This window comes from Corvus cornix, chromosome 1 (genome assembly GCF_000738735.6).
Source record: "Corvus cornix cornix isolate S_Up_H32 chromosome 1, ASM73873v5, whole genome shotgun sequence".
Lineage (NCBI taxonomy): Eukaryota > Metazoa > Chordata > Aves > Passeriformes > Corvidae > Corvus > Corvus cornix.
The window spans coordinates 10,358,069-10,378,216 of NC_046332.1; the positions used below are offsets into that span (position 1 = coordinate 10,358,069).

General features: G+C 38.7%; 1 protein-coding gene across 10 annotated transcripts in view; it reads right to left on the reverse strand.

Annotated features, from left to right (window-relative positions):
- ROBO2 (roundabout guidance receptor 2) overlaps positions 1-20,148 on the reverse strand; it is a 1,042,619-nt gene that overhangs the window by 870,807 nt on the left and 151,664 nt on the right. For 2 of the 10 annotated variants that reach the window (XM_010399525.4, XM_010399519.4), the window contains exon 1: positions 2,026-2,710. The exons of 1 other annotated variant lie outside the window; for it this stretch is intronic. In XM_010399525.4, the coding sequence (XP_010397827.1) occupies positions 2,026-2,149 (124 nt within the window). In that variant the 5' untranslated portion in view covers positions 2,150-2,710. Of the gene's footprint in view, positions 1-2,025; positions 2,711-20,148 lie in introns of those variants that run through there. 7 more of the 10 variants (XM_010399526.4, XM_010399523.4, XM_039556243.1 and 4 more) reach the window with 4 other exon arrangements.

A 20,148-nucleotide genomic window follows, 5' to 3' on the forward strand; every position in this document is an offset into this window, starting at 1 on the left:
CCATTTTGGGATGGGCTTCCCAGTGAGCTGCAGTGGAGAAGTTTGCGTGCTGACATCTCACCAAGCGACACCATGAATTCCATGCACACACCAACACAAAAAAACAACAGCACTGAGATATAAGCAAAAGCTGATCCTTAATGGTCAATGGAAAGGGGAGGTGCACACATTCTGTTTTGGAGATCAGAAATGCTCAGACTACATGACATTACAACTGTATTCTGACAGATCCTGAACTAGAGCTTTCCCAGAAAGCAGGCATCCTCTTCAAGTCACACAGCTCTCACAGTAATATCACGTATGAAACAAACCACTGGACAGCAGGTATGCCGAGTTTTTGCTGATTCAGAGCTCCGAGTAAGCAAGACAAATTGCTTGTTAGCCTCCTTGAAACAGGTATCTTCCTTATGTTCTGTTTCAGCTGCAAAAAACACTTTAAGAAAAGCAAAAGCCCATATTAAGATATTTTCTGCAGTCAGGTTCATAGGTTATTTTCTACCCATGATCAAAATTCAGCTCTTTGCCTCTGTCTGAGAGTAGGTAAGAGACCAAAGCAATACAGCCCTCATGTACCAGGCTTAATTGAAAATAGGAGAAAGGGAAAAAAGTTAAGAGCATTTCTTAAATCCCAGGAACTTGACAGTGACATATATTCCTAAGTCACATACCTCTGGGAAGAGGTCATGCTGCCCAGAGTAAATAACAGCTTGTAATTTGCAACGAGGATACCCAGCAGCAGCACTGTGAGATACACGTGATAATGTGATTTACAGGACCAGGAAATAATTTTCAGATACATGTGCTGCATTAACAATCCAGGTTAAGCGTCAGCTGCAACTTTTCCCTTGAAGGTACAGTAGGTGGAAGATTAAACGCAACAAAAGGAAATGTTGAGGGGGGAGGGAGGAGTCTCTCCTGCTGAGATGTTGTGATAAATTATTAAAACTTCTTTTTAATGTTGATGCTACTCTTTAACCTCAGATCACAATACTGACAGCAGAGAAAAACTGGAAGTGCTATTAAAGCTGTGATAAACATACCATGCTGTGGCAACACTTGTAAAGGGGGAAAAAAAAAGTAAAAAAATCCTGGGGGTGCCTCCAATCAGCAACATCAAGAAACAATCAGGGAGAAAATATCAAGCTATCTACAATCCACAGTCCCTCAGTCCAAATATTTATGAGATACCATTTATGCTCACTGAGCTATATTAGATTATGAGACCTCAATAACCCATGTTTTCCATAAACAAATGTCATGCAACGAAGCAAAACAAAGTGAACTTTATGAAAAGGCACATTTAGTGAACTGCTCACAGCACACACAGGGTAAATCTTCTCAGCAGTTTCTAACAGAAGAGGAAAATGGATTGCTGCCTTCAAAAATCATAAGTGTTTTCTCAACACAGCATTTTTTTCGATAAAGTTAATGCAATTTATCTTTATTAACACATCAACACTGACATAGCCAGTCAGCCAATTAGTGCTGCTGGCAGTGCATTTCACAACAACCATGTACTCTAAAAAAATGTCTGTCTAGTCATTTTTACCACATATACTAACAATTCTGCCCTCAAAATAGGCTTCTTGCTTTCTTTCTCTCTTCTTCTCCAATACTGTAGCCCCCTATGACAGGGGTAACATCACTTCCAATAAAGCCACGAGAGTCCCAGAGGCTCCATAACGAAAAGAACAATCTGAATTCTCACAATCCAAAAAAACCACTAAATTTCTAAATGGCATACATTTATCTGCATCAAGGCCTTAAATATTATTCTGCTAATAGTACAATGTAAAGCAAAATTCCCACAAGGAATGCATACCTTACACAGCATCAGCCAAGCAAACTAGCAAGAAAACAAATTAAACTCCATGCTCTCTTTTTAGCATCCCACTGCAAGCCCACACAGCAACCTGAAATCTGAGTCACTCAAAATAGCACAGGTATTCTCCTTAGATTACTTTTGATACAGCTTCTTAGAATCTTACCCAAACATCCATTACAAAACTTTTCCTTTCCACTTACCCCCCTTCCAGTGTTTGCCTTTGGTCCTGCTAAGCTTGCTCAGGGTTGGTCCAGAGAAGAGCAACATCAAAATGAAAAGAAGTTCAAGCATACTGATTTTCCCCCGTTTCAATGACAACAACATTTCCACAAGTTACTTAAAAAAAAAATATATATAAAAAAAAAATTTTAAAATCTCACATCTTCTCCCCCACTTTGTGTTTACTTAGGGAAGAGTGATTAATCATTGAAAAATTAGAGCAAGGAGTAGCTTTGCTCTTCTCAGACGGTGAAGTAATATTTCAATGATGTAGCCCTGAGGAAAGCCACATTTCTCACTGATCCGATTTCTCCCACACAACATGCAGCCAGCACCGCTGCTACTACAGCAGCTATAAAATAATTTCTGCTCCTCACTTTGGTTTCTGTGGGAATATATTCCTCAGCTTGCAGCGTGAGCTTGATTGAAAATGATAAATACAGTAATGCTTGTGTCCAGCAGAAAAGAGAAAAGATGTCAGGATTGTGAAAAAAGATGAGAAGCAGTTGTACTGACAGCTTTAAGCCTGACTGTCTGATCCTAATAGCTGTGCAACCAACCAAATTGCTCTTTTAAGAGTAATAAGGCTTCAGTGAAAGCTGGTGTCACTGCCACTTGGGTAGGTAGTGCAGGGCTTGAAAATCACCAAGGAACCTGCTGCAGATAACGACTGCCACGGTCCCAGCTCCGAACGCAGAGGGCTGAGCAGAATACAGTATGCACAGGGAGCATTTAATCTCTATTGTGTGCAGGAGATTTCCTGCTTTGCACTGTGCCACTGCTCAAGACTTCTCACTGCATTTTCTTAAGGCTTTACTTCATATTTTAAACTAAAATGCAAGCTTCAACACACTAATTACTTGCAGCATTTCTGAATTACTGCGTGGGAAGAACCCTGCATGCCTTTTTTTTTTTTTTTTTTAAGTAGCAAAGAGGAAGAACAAATCTTTAGCAGTAGCAGCAATCTTTTTGCTGCACAGAGCAGCTATGCATTTTATATTTTCACACTGCCTATCCTTAGGATCTCCAGAATCCAGGGGGCAAGAGTACAGGGTGGAGAGGGAAGGAAAGAGAAAAGGGACATTCAGAAGTGTACATATTTTCAAAATAATAGACTGCAGTCAATTTTTCCTTTAATAGGTGGTACTGCCACAGAAATAATAGAGCTACTACCTATATCTCCAAATGTTTGCATTTAAGAATGCTGAAGCTGGATCAGCAAACATAAGACTTTCTGTGAAAAATTTTGGATTTTCATGGAGGGTACTCTGAGAAAGATTCCTGACATTCAGACTGCTGAAACAGTCTTGAGATGCCCAGTGCTTGCTTAAGTGTGCCCAAAAGATTGAATTCATCTATAGTCTGGCACTTTGTTGTTTCCATATAAGCATGCAGTACTCAAATCAATGAGTCACAAACCTTGTGCTGTAGATTTATATAAATAAAAAAAAATCAATGTCTTTAGAATGACAAAGCAACCATGGTCACAAATTCCCTGAAGTTATCACATTTTCAACCACAGACATGATGCCCTTTTCAGTGCAACATTAAAAAGATGGTATTAATAAATCTGAAGCCTTACTTATTCATCTGAATAAAGAATGATATTTTGACTGGTGGAGACGATCATGAACATCTGATATATGTTCAGATATTTTTTTTTTAAACAAACAGCATGTAATGTCACAAACAAGAAAATATTAGGATTCCACCACCACCACATCAACAATGAAAGATCTTTTATTTTTAAGTTCTACAATATAATTATGGGCTTGTTAGAGGATGTAACATTTGCATTTAGACAGAAAACAAACACATGCTGATGTACAGTTTTTCATCCCTCTGTGCATTAATTTTTAAAAGTTATAAGACAGCTTACCAGATGCTGAGTCTGATACATCAAGGATGATGTTTATGGCTCTTAGTTGCCAAAAATTAGGTCAGTATCTATCACGTAGAGTCACTAAGCTGTGGCTTCTGTTAAATTTCTCCATCAAGCCATTCTTAATCACCAGTCTCTTTGCTAATAATTAAAACGCCATTTCTCCTATTTCTCTCCCAACTGTTACTGAAATGAAGCAGGCAGACACTTGTGTTTGTTTTACTTGCTAGCACCATGTGACATGTTGAAGAACTAAAAAAAACTTAGGAGTTCACAGAGGTTTCACGATTTTTACATCTGGATAATAAGATAACCTTAAACTAAACAACCACCAGCCTCACCCTCCTCAGGTACCACTCAGTAAATTCACTTTTGTCATCAGAAAGCAAACACCTTCAATACCCAAAACATGTGACAATATCAGTCACACTTTAGAACTTTTGACAGATCATTGTCTTGGCACTCGCTGCAGCCTTATGTCACTTTTACCTTCCACATCCTTTCTTCAGTCTCTGTCTAGCCTTCAAATCTTATAACCCCCTGAAAGTTTATCACACTATGCTGTTTCTACCCCTACCCATGAGTAAGTCAACTGCAATGGGGAAAACTGTTTCCAATGGTGGCAGGCATCCTTAAAAATACCTCCTTGGTCCCTATACTGCAGAAGAATTCAATCCAGCCTGGATACCTTGTATTCTCAGCATTAATGAAAGTAGTGGTTTTTACAAGGTATGATGAGTTTCTGTCAGCTTTCTGCCAGCTCCCACATGAGCCTCCAGTAGCTCAGCAGGATCAAGTACTGCCTGAGTAGCAGCTCAGGTGATATGGCAGGAGAAGGGAAGAACGACCAAGGAACATAAGGAAAACCACCAAGGTTGCTGGTCATGGGCATGTTTGGTTCAGTCTAATGCCTGAAGCACCCAGATTTTCACTCTGGTGATGGTTTTCTGGGTTATTTTACAAAAGATAAGTTATTGAATCCACTTAGGATTTTACTAGGAGTGAGCAGGCAGACCTTCAAGGAAACATAGAAAAAGTGTTGTCCCTTCTTATGAAATTTAGTGGATTTTTTAATGTCCTCATTTCTAGGTTCATAAGAATTTAATTTTTCCAGAGTTGAAATGCCCCCAGAGGAAAGATATAGCTTTAAGAAAGATTATACAAACATCATCGGATGAAACATCAGAAAGACAAATAAAAGAAACCCAACATTTATTTTTCTTTCAAGTATCATTATTTTTAAGTCAACATCATGTTTTAGATATGTAAAAGGAATGTTTTGTAATTCCATTTCATGCTTTGAATGTGCAGTAGTGGAAACAGAAAGAAAAGTAACCAGTCTGAAGTCCACCTTTATGTCTGTTACTATTAAAACTCCTCCGAGAGCTACAAGAAACAAAACAATCCCATGTCAGCTAAATGTCCTTGATGACTGTCTAGTTCCTTTTTTGAATCATTTATGCTTTGCTCTACACCCATAGGTCCTAGCAATGAGTTCCACATATTTAATTACTTCCTCTTGTTTCTTTGTAAAGTATATATGATCATTTTATTGAGATAATTTAGGGGTTTCCTCACTAAAAAAAGAAAATCCTCTTCACCTTTCCTCATATTATGGTTTTCCAACATACCCTTCAAACAACTTACTCCAGCAAAAAAAGTAATTTCTCAGACCAAAGATTCCCATACTCACAATTGTCCTTGCTGCCTTCACCTTAAGTATATCCAGTTCTAATTTAGTGTTTATGAGATGAAGTCAAGAGAAAAGCCTCCAGCATTCAAAATGAATTACCAGTTGTATATTCTCTTCCTCATTCTGCTCATGAAGCCAAAGGGCAGCAGCCACGATTAAGCTGAAGCTATGTTTATAAATGCCTACAACATTAATAAATACAGAGATTCTTTTTAATTAACAGAATTGTGGGATGTTTACTCAGAGTCAGTATACACCAGCAACCTAAATAACAAACCCCCCGGGGTGTGACTCAGGAAAAAATATGTCAAAGTTGGTTTAATCTGTAGTAGTTGGTATACCAACCAGCTACCTGGTCACCCTTCCCTTCTGTAGTTTCCTTCTTTTTACTAATCCCTGTCTGGCACAAAAGGCTACTGGTGTAAGCACTTGGTTAAAACCCCCATGCTTGAATAAATAGCAACAATAATTTCACAGAAGCTTGAATATCAGAGCCCTGAGCAGCATGGTCTTGTAAGCGTTATATTTTGGAGAGCTGTGCTGCTTTCAGACTGTAGGAGGCAAAGGCAGAAGCCTCGACTGCTTGCTTGCTGACATGTTCTTGGCGCCTTTTATTTGCCATCCAGATTCCATTTCACTACAGGGAAGATTATGGACTTCCTCAAGATCCTTCAGTAACTGCAAGAAATAACACCTCAATCAAACCCAACGTTCAGTAGCACAGGCATTTTTCATTGTATATCCTGGCACTTATAATTATAGAATTGTCTTAACACTTGGAGAAGCTCTGAAAGATTTGCAGCCTTCATTCTTCCAATTTCAGAACACTGGACTATCAAAATTAAAAATTTAAGAGCTTTCAGAAATAGATAGAAATGACTGTTTAGACAGTCACGACTAAGATGAGAAGGACTGGAGATAGAAGCTGAAATGTCCATCCCCTCCCCCCTAAGAAGTTACCAATATTTTATTTTTCCCTACCTCTCTCCTTCTCCATCATCCCAAAGTTCCAAACAGCCAGCATCGGGCAGCATGAAAATGCCCATGACTAAATGAACTTTGCAAAAGGAATATAATCAACACCAAACACTACAAGATGGAAATATCACATCCTTCACTGAAGGCATGAAGAATATTTTTCTGCTGTCTCCCTCACCATTTACAGAGGCCCAAGTCGCTATGAGCCATAATTAATTCAGTTCTTTTTAGGCATGAAAATTGTTTTGATTTTAAATACTTTCAGCTTAGGGCATTCTAAATATCTGTGGAAACCTCCTGGGGATTTCTGTTAGCCATGGACACCAATGGAAGCAACATTTTAGATACTTGTAACATAATAAAATGCCAAATAAATACAGAGCCTTCTTAAATCAAAAACGTATTTGAAATTTCTTCCAATTCATGTGATTTCCAGGGGTTAAGAAACCAGTGCTTGCCCAGAGCAGAGCCTGCACTTTCATTGCAGGTATTGTGAAAAATCATTTCTATTCCCCGTTCAAAAATATAACCAAGTGAGATGATGTTCTGACAGTCACTGCATGCCAGTCCCCAGATACTATGTTCATTTTGGTTTTTGCTGGTAATAAAGACCCAAAAAAGAGTGTCTCTCTTCATAACTAACCAGAAGCTTTGCCTCTTGCATAAGACAACATGAAAGCTTGATGTACAGCAATACGCTATAATAACAGCTTTAGTGCAGTAAAAGAAAGGCATCAATAAAACAAGGACAATAAATCCAAGATTCACATTTCTATACTGAGGGTTATTTCTTGTTTATGTGTAGAGGTCCAAGGCCTTTCTGATACTCTGCAAATTATATCATGTAGAACAAAGAAGTACATGAAATGTTTTTCATAATATTCTGCACTCATCAATCTGTATTTTTAGGAGGTCTACATTTAAGTATAATAGGAATCATAATAATTCACTTTGAATTTACCACTTATTTCAGTCTTAATTATGCAGAGTTTCAGTTCAAAAAGTATAAATTTTCTTAATGGAGCTTGTAGGCAACCAAAAACTGCTTATATATTTGATAAATAATGGGAAAAAACCCACCTTTTAGCTTTATCAATATTTTTAATAAAATTATTAACTTGGACCATCTTATCCACTATATTAAACACAAAGATTCTAAGATCTTTCAGCACTGACAAGATGCTATACTGTTACTTTGAAATGTAATTGCTAAACATGATCTATCAAAAAATGCTGCCTATGTTTAACAAACTTTACATACAATTAAACTTCAATATACTAATATATATATAGAATTATATGTAACAATTCACAATAAATATTACTTATTGAAAAATAACACAAATTGTTAAACAACATACATGTGCTGTTACCCAAGGAGCTGCTCTGGTAAGAAAAATACTATATGAAGTCATAAATCACAACAGGGGGTAAAACCACGAATGAGACTCTTTACTGTGTTTTGTGTTACAGACTGAAAATATATTTCTGGTTTTGACAAAGGGGAAATGGAAAAACCAAGAAGTTCTGGTCTTATTAAAAAACCCTTATATATGTTATCTTTTCATATTCTATTTTGCTCTATTTCCTGCCATGAAATAGAGCATTTATCCAAAACACAACTATGAAAATATCAGGAACAAAAAATTGGCACATGACACCTGTCCAACAGGAGCGGGGGGAAAGAGATTAATTGAAAGCAGAGCAACCTGAAGCTAGAAAAGATGCCAGGATTTATTTTCACAAGCTGTAAGTAGAGCAATAGGTATACCTTCAAAATACTTAATAAAATACTTCCAACTATCATACCAATTCTTTAAAAAAATTTTTGGCAGGGCTATTTCTGATGGCCATGATGAAGAAAGAGCAAAGCTTAAAAGCTGAAAGTACCAGTTCACACATATGGGAATCATAACCCACTTTCCATGACACTTAAAGGCTCTGATTTGTCAATAAACAAATTAAGGCTCTCATTCACTGTAAAATACATGTCCAGCTCACATTTCACTCATAAAACAGATTTTTAAATCTGAGAGCTTCAAATATTTTGTGTGTTTTCCAGTTTATTGACTTCTTTAGGAGTATTTTAGACGTATTCACTTTAAATTTCATTATGCACAGCTTTGAAGCCACAAAGTACTGATCTGGTCCTCTCCTCCAGCTTCCAATGAATTTTTGAAGCACTTTGGAACTGCAATACCCAGTAGCCCCATTAGGAAGAATCGACTAACACCAGTCAATCAAATGTCTCCCAATGTAATCAACAGAAATTAAACATGGAAAAGACAAGCTGAGTCATAGAATATCTCCACATAATAAAGACATAGGAAGGAGACAAGGTCTGTTGGAAAATGGTATTACATGGGATCTGAAATTTCAGATCAGAAAGAAAGGAGGACCAAGATACAACACAGATCATTCAGGAAATACTGCCAGTGACAAGAGATACATCTGCTTTCTCTGAACTTATATTGATCCAGTTGGTTTTACGCTCAGAATGCCTCCAGTGCTGCTGAAGGTGTCACATTTCAGGTGACTCGAAACAATGAAACTCTGACTAATTGCAGTTATTAAAGATATTAGCTTGCTTTTCCTTTTTGGTGGATTGAATTTTCCTTGAGGACACATTCAAGACAAAAGGTATAGCAGGGACTCCACAGCTCTACCTACAACTTCTGCAGTGCTCGAGTGAAGAAGCTCTTTAGTCAGCTGGGATTCCATGTAAAAAATCAAAACCACCAAGCGTTACCAGACAAAAGTGTAGCGTGTCAGTGTGAAAGCCATGCCAAAATGCCACACTGCTCATAAACCTGCAGCTTTAAATACCAGAATTATTTTTCTGTAGAGCCCCAGACTTGCAATCTGTTTGCAAAAGAAGGAAAAAGGTTTGGAAGTTTCTGTTGGGTTATTTGCTCACCACATTCAAGTCAAGAATTAATGTCTACAATGCAAAAAACAGCAACTGTGACGCACCTGCTTCCATAGTAGAATCCTAGAATATCCTGATTTGGAAGGGACCTGCAAGGATCATCCCAGTCTGACTCCTGGTCCTGCATAGGACAATCCCAAGAATCACAGTGCAAATGTCTGGCACTTTTAAGAAGTTTAAAAAAAAAAGAGTATTTTTTTCTAGTGGTTATTAAAACACAGTTAATATTTGCTAAATTTCCTGGATATAAAGGAAAACTTGAGAGTTTCTCTAACTCTAAGGATCTGTGTTTTTGAGAGACAGCAAGTATTGTATAATCAGCATTTGTCTGAAATACTGAGATAAGCACTAAACAGACTCCTGCTAAGCAGGTATCTGCTGTTGCATTTAAAATAATTGCACAATTGCAATTTATGTATTCAAACTATTTTTGTTTGCAACGGTGCAAAACCAATTGCTGATTAAGACCGTGTTCAAGTTCTACATTCATTCTTTCTTTTTCCATTTTTATTGCAGATATTGAGAAATATATATGTATCTATTCTGTAAAATAAGACCAAACCCCCTATTTTACAGTCTTCTGGTGCTATAAAATATTTGCACTTCAGTAATCATAGGCTGTATCTGCCCAGCTGTGTTACAGTAGGAGCCAAACCCAAACTGCCTGACAATCCAGGGTACCTGCTTATGTTGGGTCCAGTCTTGGTTTTTTTGGGAGACAGCCTGTCAGGCAGGGAGATCGTGCACCAGGCAGCAGGACAGGGTCAAATGCTTGCAGATGAAATGTAAGACATAGGTACTGCAAGACACCTCACCTGCCCCAACCACCACTGACAATCCTGAATTCAGTCATTCATACAATGTTACTTCTATTAGCACCGTAGAGCCCACACCAGAGAAACAAACTGGACTGCTTTGGAATGTAGCTCAGGCACTGCTTGATAATTACATTCCAATGCCAGGGCCGACCCTGCTGGCCTGTAACCAAGGCCAGAGGGTGCATACAGTGGCATTGGGTATAAATGAGGGCATCATCTGGCCTACAGAAATCTTTATAAGCAGTGCTGATTCACAAGGCAAAAAAACTTAGCAAGGCTGTAATCCTAGCCTCAGTCTGTTCAGTCTGATGTTAGCAAATACAACTTATTATTCATAAATAGAGAAAAACTTATATGTAAGTCCTTCTGAGATAAGCTTATCCCCAACCCCACCCTGCCACTCCATTGTCAGAGTATTCCATATTGGTCTGAGGCCACACTCCAAGCATGGTTTTGTAATAAAAGCATAATCTCTTCCTATGATGGCTTTTGTCATTACAATTAACTGCCTTCCACTCTCATTCAGCACATAAGAATGAATTTCCCTTCAAACAATTAGCATTACTAAACAACTACATAAACCTTTGACAGAAAGTGGCTTTCAGACAAGTTGTACAAAACCATTGCCTGGTTAAACAAAAAAAAATAATAAATCAAACAAAGAGGCAAAAAACTTTTGTTGCTATTAGAGGGTCAAATATGTGGAGCAAAATTAGAGTTGAGTTATTCCTCTCTACCTGGATGTCCTCTGCTGCAGGCTCAGTAGAGGTGGCATTATAAGCCTGACTGAATAAAACAATTTATAATAAGGTTTTTGCCTACAGCATCGTAGGGATGTGTTATAGCAGCACAGTAGGAAGAAATGTGATCTTTCATTGGTTTCACTTCGGTGACCAGGGGCCAGATGACAACAGATAATCAGCAAGGGCTGTAATTTATCATGGCACTGTAAGCCAGAGCAGCTTCCAAAGACAAGCCAGCACAGCAGCAGACCACCACCCAAGGAGGCAGAACAAGTTCTCCTCCAAGGCCCAGGTGCTCAAACAAGTGTGCTTGCATTTAAACACACAGACAACAGTGTGTGTCAAATCTCTGCTCTCCACATCTTGCTCAGGGTTGAGTGAAGCAACTGGGAATTTGCATACATATACATATTTCATTAAGGCACCTAAATTGTATAAATAAGGCAGCGCACTTCAGCAGCTTTTCCTGGTACACCGATTTTAATAAGGTCATTGCTTGTATGTAACAGCTAATAATTCTGCTCTTTCCCTCAGCATGGAAAATTCTGCCCAATGCAGAGCCAGCTCCTCTGGCTTCAAACAGCTCACTACAGATACACCTAACAGGAAAAAACTGCCTTCAGGTGAGGGAGGCAGGGTCTTAACAGGAACAGCACAAATGGCTAAAAGCAGCATTCCTTGTACCTGAGAAATACATTTTCGCTGCAAGCCTACTGCTGAGTACCAGAGGCCTTGCCAAGGCTCCACCCAAAGCCTGTGCATGCCAGCCCTGCCAGCCACCAGCCAAAGCCCGGGCAAGCACAGGGCGCTGACAGGAGCAGACCTCTCGCCTCACGCGCATCGAGGGGAATGGGAGCAATTTTATGCCGCGAGCTGAATCCTGACATCTGTACGAGCTCTCCTTTGTGCAGTGGGATGCAAAGGATTCTGTAACTCAGCACTGGACACTGCAATACCATCCCAACACACTTCTCCCGTTTAAACTGTATTGTGAATAGTAGTAAAAAGTCACAGATGCTGAGCTGCGATTCTTCCAGAGTTTCTGGTCAGTCAAAATCATCAGGTACTACCTGCACGAGCATTTAATGGGAACAGTCATACAGGCAATTGGTCTGATCTCAGATTTAGGCAGAGGCAAGCCCTGCTCTTCCTCTGAGAGTCTGGACAATTTTCACCTATTTATTCTGTTTTGTCACACTCTCCTTCACCCTTTTAGTAAGAGCCCCAAATCATTGTCCTGGCTGACCACCTTGAAAACCACATGAAATCTGTGAAAGCAAGTGGCATACACTCACTAACTTCCACAGAATTTAGATCAATCTTGCAACCTTCAGCTTAAAACTCACAATGTCATTTTCACTGCTAATTGTACAATTCAAAGCCCATCCTTCTAAGCTCATATTAAAAAGAAAAGGTTTTTTTCTTGTCCAAGTAGAGTTAGCTTTATCAGATTCAGCCCCCGTAAAACTTCCCTTTATCCCTGAAATCAATCGTCACATGCTTACTCCCAGCTTTGCCCACATCTGCCTTTAGCAATTTAAGTCTCATTCCCTCTGTGAAACAGGCAATAAATCACATCCACTGTATTGAGTGAAAAATAAATCATAAACTTTGAAGAAACAGAAGTTTGTAGAAGACTTTGAAGACATATTGCCTGTGATTTGTAAACCAAGGGGAAATCAAGTGTTGGGAAGGAGCTGGGGTCTTTGGATGCCATCAAAGGGCTCCTTAAATAGGTTTCTCTAAGGCTCTTGTTCTTAAATGCATGTACAGATGTGTCCTGAGGAAGCAAAGTCTGTCCTTACCTATCTTCAGCTTTTAAACACAGCCTCAACTTTTTTCTGACTTTTCTGCTTCTCCTCCACAAATGAAAATTAAAGTGATTTTTGACTACACAAACCATGCAAATAGTTTTCAAGTGATTTTAGCTGTGAGTTCTTTGACTTTTAAAGCTCTAAGGAAACTCTAATATATCTATAAAGCAGTAATTTCTTTTAAACTTAAACTGGGCCATGCACCCATCCCTGCATCAAAAGCCTGAAGCTGAGACTCCATTTTCTTGCTCCTTTGGAACACTAGACCATCAGAAACCCATATCTAAATATACACAGAAGAATTATTTTTCCATTGTTCTGACATTTTTTTTTAAGAACATTCATAAATAAAAAAGGTAGTCATACTACTAGCTTTTCATACCATTGCTATGTTTCTACAGTACATTTTTAAAGTTTGAGAAGGGACATCATATCCTTAAGCTTCATGAAGTGCACAGACTGTTGCCATAGATTTCTTCTAATTATGTTATCTTCTCGTCTATCCCTCCTACAGCTTAAGATAGTTCAACATAAAAATAAATAATTCTGAAATTAATCTGTTTCTACAAAATATAAAAAGACATATTTCAAAGGATTACATATTTTACCAAAATTGGTAATTCAATAAGATAGTCTGAAGTCGGGAATTAAACAGCAGAACATTCTCCAAAGAACAGCTTCTTTCTAATCCTCACCTCCGTATTTCACAAAGAAATATAAACATTAGAAGAAAACACATTGTCTGTGTCTAAAAACTATTTTTACAATAAGTAGTTTTGAGTTTTAGCATAGTCTTCCAAAATAAATTTGAAATTGTTATTCTGATTTAGCCACCTTCTTAGATTGCATCTGTAAGGCTAAAGATAGAAGTGACAATTATTCTAAGATTATTAAAAAATTAAAAATCCAGTGGAGTACTAGGTTTAAAAATTCTATTTGCATTTTATCTGTCACTGAATTTGCCCTAATTGTCCACTATTGTGATAATGTCTGAGTTGAATACTGTATGTCTATATGTATGCTAGCACCCAGCAATTAGCTCAGCAATAATTATATACTATTTCTGACCTCTTTGTGCAGCTGGCAGAGGGTGGGGTTTTTTAAATACATCTTCTGCAACTTTAAGTAATTTTAAAAAGCACAAAAATAGAGTTTAAGAATGATAGGAAACAATTACTAGATTTGCCATAATTCCTGATGTACTTGGAGAATTTGCATATACATTGTGATTACATGCAGTAAGTCTGAATTCTAACAGATACTCCTCAATAGTCTCTGTTCCTTTTATAGCTCATTAACTAATTCTTTGATTTCATAATTGATCCTGTGCAATCCATGAGGGACATTAATTTTTATCTTTTTTAAAGCAACTATTTATTAAATGCATTCCTATAAATGCATTCCTATAAACTAGACCGAGTACTTAAATGTTTTAAATCTTACAGTGTGTTTCTTCACTAAAATACCTTTCTTCACCATAGTGACATCAAATGACAGACACCCAGTGCCATGTACCTCAAACAATTGGCACAGGACTAAGACAATACAGGTAACATTTCTCAGTATTGCATTGGTGCAGTTGCCTACTTACTCCTCTGATATTTTATCAGTTTCTCAAATGAGAGATGCTACATGATTAGAAATATTTATAAACTAAGAAATGTAATTTCCCCCAAAGGTATATCCATGCAAGATTTGTCAAAGTTAATTGCCAAAAAGAATTAAAGATAAGAACCTTATTCTAGCAAAATTGTGAAAATCTCTATATTTGCACTTTTCTATATGCAAGCCATGTGTGGTTCATTAACATTATATGTCAGCTAGGTTGCAGGTCAGTTTAGAAATCCAATTGAAAATCAAGGGAAACTGCTTTCAAATGGCATCTGACTTGGCCTTCAAACCCTAATAATCTAGAGCAAATCAGATCGTTAAATTAGAAGCCTAAATTAAGTTTATGATTAATACAGTTCAAAAAATGAACTGCAACAGATAACTGGACTTCATCTGTAGATCACATCTCATCAGTAGATCACAACTCCACAGAATTTTTTGATGCAATGCTTTTAGCATCCTGTTAAACTTCCTAATCGATGCATCCTTGGTGAATCTGAAGTCCAGAATCTAATTGAGGTCTTACACTGAGGACACAAACAGGTTTCTTTGCACCAGTTGTCAGAGCCATGGCTTGGCACAGTTCCTGACATACCCACAGGTGGGACCCATGAAGTACCTACTTGAGCTGTCAGACCACTGTAGATGGTCTCATGCTGCAGAGGAGATTTCAGTCTATGTTCCAGTGCTCCTCATGAAGCATAAAAACCCCTTAAAACTCCTGTTTTCTGTGAGAAAGAACATTTCTCTCTTCAAATATGAGGCAACAGTTGGGCAATCCTAGGCAAATCCCTAGGCTTCTTTTTTCTGAAGTAAGCACAAGTAAAATAAGCAAAAACCTTGGAATCAATATCCCCATCAAGCAGAATTTATGGTTACAATATGGCATTCAGCTAATTTGTCAGCATTAGCAATAATTCTTTACAAGAGATTATTATTGCATGTCGGAGTATGGACAGCACTGTAAAGTGACATGGCTGAGTATTCAAAATAATGATACCACTTTCCATTGCAGGGGGGGAAGCCCACCAAAAACAAGAACCCCCCTCCCCCCATTATTGCAGAGCAGAATACATACCAGTCTGAGATAATACTGAAAAACTCTTATGCTGTGCCTATAAGACTTCCAGATGCAAACATATATGTAAATAAAACAACACTACCATGTGGCCACTTCAGAAAACAGAAAATTATGTAAGCTGAGTAAAAATGCAAACTGTAAGCAGATGTTTCCTGTAGGCTTGGAGTAAGGTAATGGCAGAAATACTTTAATAAGCACAAAAACCTTGTCAGATTTTGGCTGTTAACTCCTATCACTGTCGGAGCAGATGTCATTTTCCTCCATATGTTAATCTATTTACAGACTTATATAGCTTTTATCATTGAAGTACCTGCACAGCTTTTATTCCCTTAAGGTGTCGTTCTCACAACATGTGCAAGAAGAATGGGCGGTTTACAAACAAGCAGCTGAGGTGCAAACTGAGCTAAAGACTTGGGCAGTTTGTAGCTGAACCCATGATTTAGAGGAGGACTTTTAGAAATCAATCCCCACCATTAGCTACAAAGCATCTTACCCCAAGCCATCCACAGCTTTCATTTAAGGACACAGATTAACAAGTGCATGATAAACGCAAATCAGACTGTCAGCTCTATAATGAACAATTTAAGAGCTAGTTTATATTCACTGTTGGAGGTGACCTGTTTTAGGATATGTGCTTTAGTTCAGCCCAGAGCCTGAGATATAATGATGTTGCCACCTTATCCTACACAGCAGAGTGCCCTAATTTCAGGAATACTTAGAGCAGCTTGCAGTGTTCAAACAATGCAAAACCTTTTAAAACGGTTAATCTAAGTCTTTGGTATCTTCACACTACAGTACGTATTACCAGTATTTTTTAAGTATGCAAATTGCTGCAGCAATCCTAAAGGCTTATAAGGGCCCATGTGCTGATTATTCCAATGAATAGATTTTAAGGCAAGAAGGGACTTTTAGAATCATCCCTCACAGCACTTGTGGTTAATTGTGAGTAGATGCTCTTGTTTGAAATACCAGCCACACGAGAAAGAATCTAACTGGTGCAGGTTCAACCATTTCCAAGAAAATAACATAAAAATACTGATTTTCGTGGTAGTTAATAGATGCTTCCATTTTAGGGTTTGCTTTGGTACAAATTAAAAAAATTTACAAAATAATACAGAAGGAGCCAGGTTTACCATAAAAAATTGATAGGAAAAAATTCTTCCCTGTGAGGGTGGTGAGGCCCTGGCACAAGTTGCCCAGAGAAACTGTGGATGCCGCACCCCTGGAAGTGTTCAAGGCCAGGTTGGATGGGGCTCTGTGGAAAGCCATATTTTGGGTACTACGCTTGTATTTCATCCATGATCTTAACTTTGGCAACCAGATGAGCATGTAAACAATTCCATTTTATTGTCTTAAATTGGATATAGTGGCACTTTACAGTCAAAGGGAAATTATGAGCATGGCAGAGTAATCCCATCACAAGTCACCAGTGACATATATCACAGTGCACCTGTGGGTTTCCCTATGTCTCCCCTCCCTAATAAATCTGTTTTTTCCATCACCTTTTCCAAAACAAAAGGGTAGAAGAGAATATGACTACTGACGGGCCTGTAGAAAACCAAAGGTGGAAATCACAACACAGTGTTTGGACTCTTTCATCTTCCTAGAGACCTTTAAAGAATAGTCCACAACTAAAATATCACAAGATGTAGTTTGGAACAGACATACATATATATATATATATATATATGATATATCAGATAAATGGTTAAAATGGTTATCATGTGTCAACTGTTCTAACCAAATCAAAAAGGTTTTTATTTGCATTTAGAGGAATTTCAGAACATCTCTATATTCTAACAGAACAAATTCTACACCGTGCATTTATTATAGAGCCCTGTATATATACATTTAAAGACATACATATAGAAAGACTTTTGGGGGGGGGGGGATATCAGAGAATTTTTGTGGTACTAAAAATCTTCATATATCAAAGATAAAATTTAATTTTTTTACAAATAGTAGCAAAATTGCACACACAGTGTAATCCTACATATCTTTGCCTAGGCCTTTTACCTTTATTTTATTTTCCTTTCTTTCCTTTTCTAAGAGAAGGAATTAAAATCTTGTAGAGTAAAAGCATTTGAAATATTCTAAAATGCAGCATAATGCACTTAGGTATAGTGACACACCGGATATTTGACTTCGCTATAGGTCTGAAAATGAATACTTAAGTGAATATTCCTTAAATGCCCACAAGAATGCCAGGCCTTGATGCTAAACCTGTGTATTACAAGGTAAGAGAAGAAAGTGGGTTTGGGATCTCCGAAGGTGCAGGGGCATGCTGTGACACCATGAAGGCAACAGCTGTCCCTCTCCACCCCTTCCTTCCCTTCCAGCCCAGCAGCACTGAGGGCAATGAGCCAGACCAGGCTCAGATGTGCTCCTGCTTGACTCCACCAGGGCTGTGCTCAGGGGCAGCAACAGCAGAGAACAACCAACTGTGACAGCACAGGGGCCGCTGCAGGAGGTGCTGAGGGCAAGGTCTGGCTGCTGATCTAAGCACTCGCTCATGGCCAAGAATCCCCGGCACAAACAGAAGCAGGGAATTTAAGCAAGTCAAAGCAAAGAGAAGGTTTTCATCAGGTGAGACCTGGACATCCTCAATTCCTCTGGAGTTAGATATCACTAGCTGATATCACCACACCATCTGTCCCAGGAGGTCCTCACTCACCGTCAGATCTGAAAAGACCAGCAGCAATAAATGCAGCTAATAATTAACACACCCAAGACCTAATGGCAGTGCATTTATTTAGCACAAATAGCTGGTATTAAACTGAAAATTCATAATAAAGGAAAGCTAAATATCCTACAAGTGTCCCAGATAGCTTTCTTCCACAGTTATCAAAAATTTGCTGAGGTACGGCATAATTTATTTTAAACATAGATGAATTTTTTTTTAATATATTTTCTTTTCTATTCCTGTGCATAGTATTACTTTATGGTGCACATTTTCCTATCAATGAGAAGCTGAAGCCCTTAGATTGCTTGCAATATATTTTAAATGACAGCAGGAACCATTATTATTATTTATACTTGCAACAGTAATCACAGTTTAGTTACCCAGACTGGTGCTGTATTGCACAAATTCTGGAACAAAACCAGAAATAGCAAGACTCCACCCCAAACCCCTGGCAGGTTTCAAAATTTGCATGAGAGGTCTAAATTAGGACCCTGGTAGCCCAAACCTCCTTTTGTAATCAATGCTGAGAGGAGGACCCTGCTGGGGCACTACTCAGATCTCCAGCAGCCTGAACTTCTCAGTGTCTTTGTGATCATGGGGCTGCAGCTCCTGTACTACTTGTTAACTGAACAGCATATTTTTCATCTTCTCTATACTCATACCATTTCCTTCTGCCCTCAAACTCCCACTAATCTCACAGTGATGATTTCTGAAAAAAACTTCTTGCTCCGCTTTGCCTTTCCAATGCAAGATCAACACCAGTCTGTCTTTTCCATCCATAAAAGATTACAGCTATTTTTTTCCATTTCTTCTTCCTGTACCCTGCTAATCATAGAATCATAAAATGGCCTGGGTTGGAAAGGACCTTCAAGATCATCTTGTTCCAACCCCCTGCCATGGACAGGGACACCTTCCTCTAGATCAGGTTGCTCAGAGCCCCACCCAGCTTGTCCTTAAACACTTCCAGGGATGGAGCATCCACAGCTTCTCGGGGAAACCTGTGCCAGGGCCTCACTACCCTGACAGTAAAGAATTTCTTCCTGATATCTAATCTAAACCTACTCTCAGTCTGAAGCCGTTCCCCCTTGTCCTGTCACTCCAGGCCCTTGTAAATAGTCTCTCTCCATCTTTCCTGTTCTCCTTTCAGGTACTGGAAGGCTGAAATTAGGTCACCCTGAAGCTGCCTCTGTTCCAGGCTGAGCAATCCCAATTCTCTCAGCCTTTCCTCACAAAAGAGCTGCTCTATCCCTCTGATCATGTTGGTGGCCTCCTCTGGACTCACTCCAACATCTCCATGTCCTTCCTGTGCTGAGGACTCCAAAGTTGGACATAGCATTTCAGGTGCAGTCTCCCCAAACTGGAGCAGAGGGGCAGAATCTGCTGACTTTTCTTACCCACAAAGGGATCTAGCTGCATTTCTCATTGTTACTGCTTCCCCCAAACTAATTTCTCCCTGGCAGAAAGATGCACCCCTCCAGCAGTGTCCCCTCCATGTCGCCCTCCAGCCCCCTGGATAGCACAGAACACTGCTAAGCCCTACAGAAGCAAAGGCATTGTTCAGAGGACTGAACACACAATGCAAGCATATGGCTCCTAGTGCTAATTAATTATGCTGTGGGTTAAGGGGGACACTGAAATAATAATGCTAAATGAGATTGGAAAGATACTTCCTGTGCATTTAATTAGGGCAGTATCTCTCTGATTTCAGAGAGCACAATGTAACTCCAGAGGACCCTTCCTGCCCTCACAAAGGTCAAATGCCATAATTTAATCTGCCATAGTCAAATAATTAATACAAACAGCAGTGGCGAATTTCTCAACAATGGGCTAGGCACAAATTCAGCTTTATGAATAGCAGCAAAAAAGCCAGTT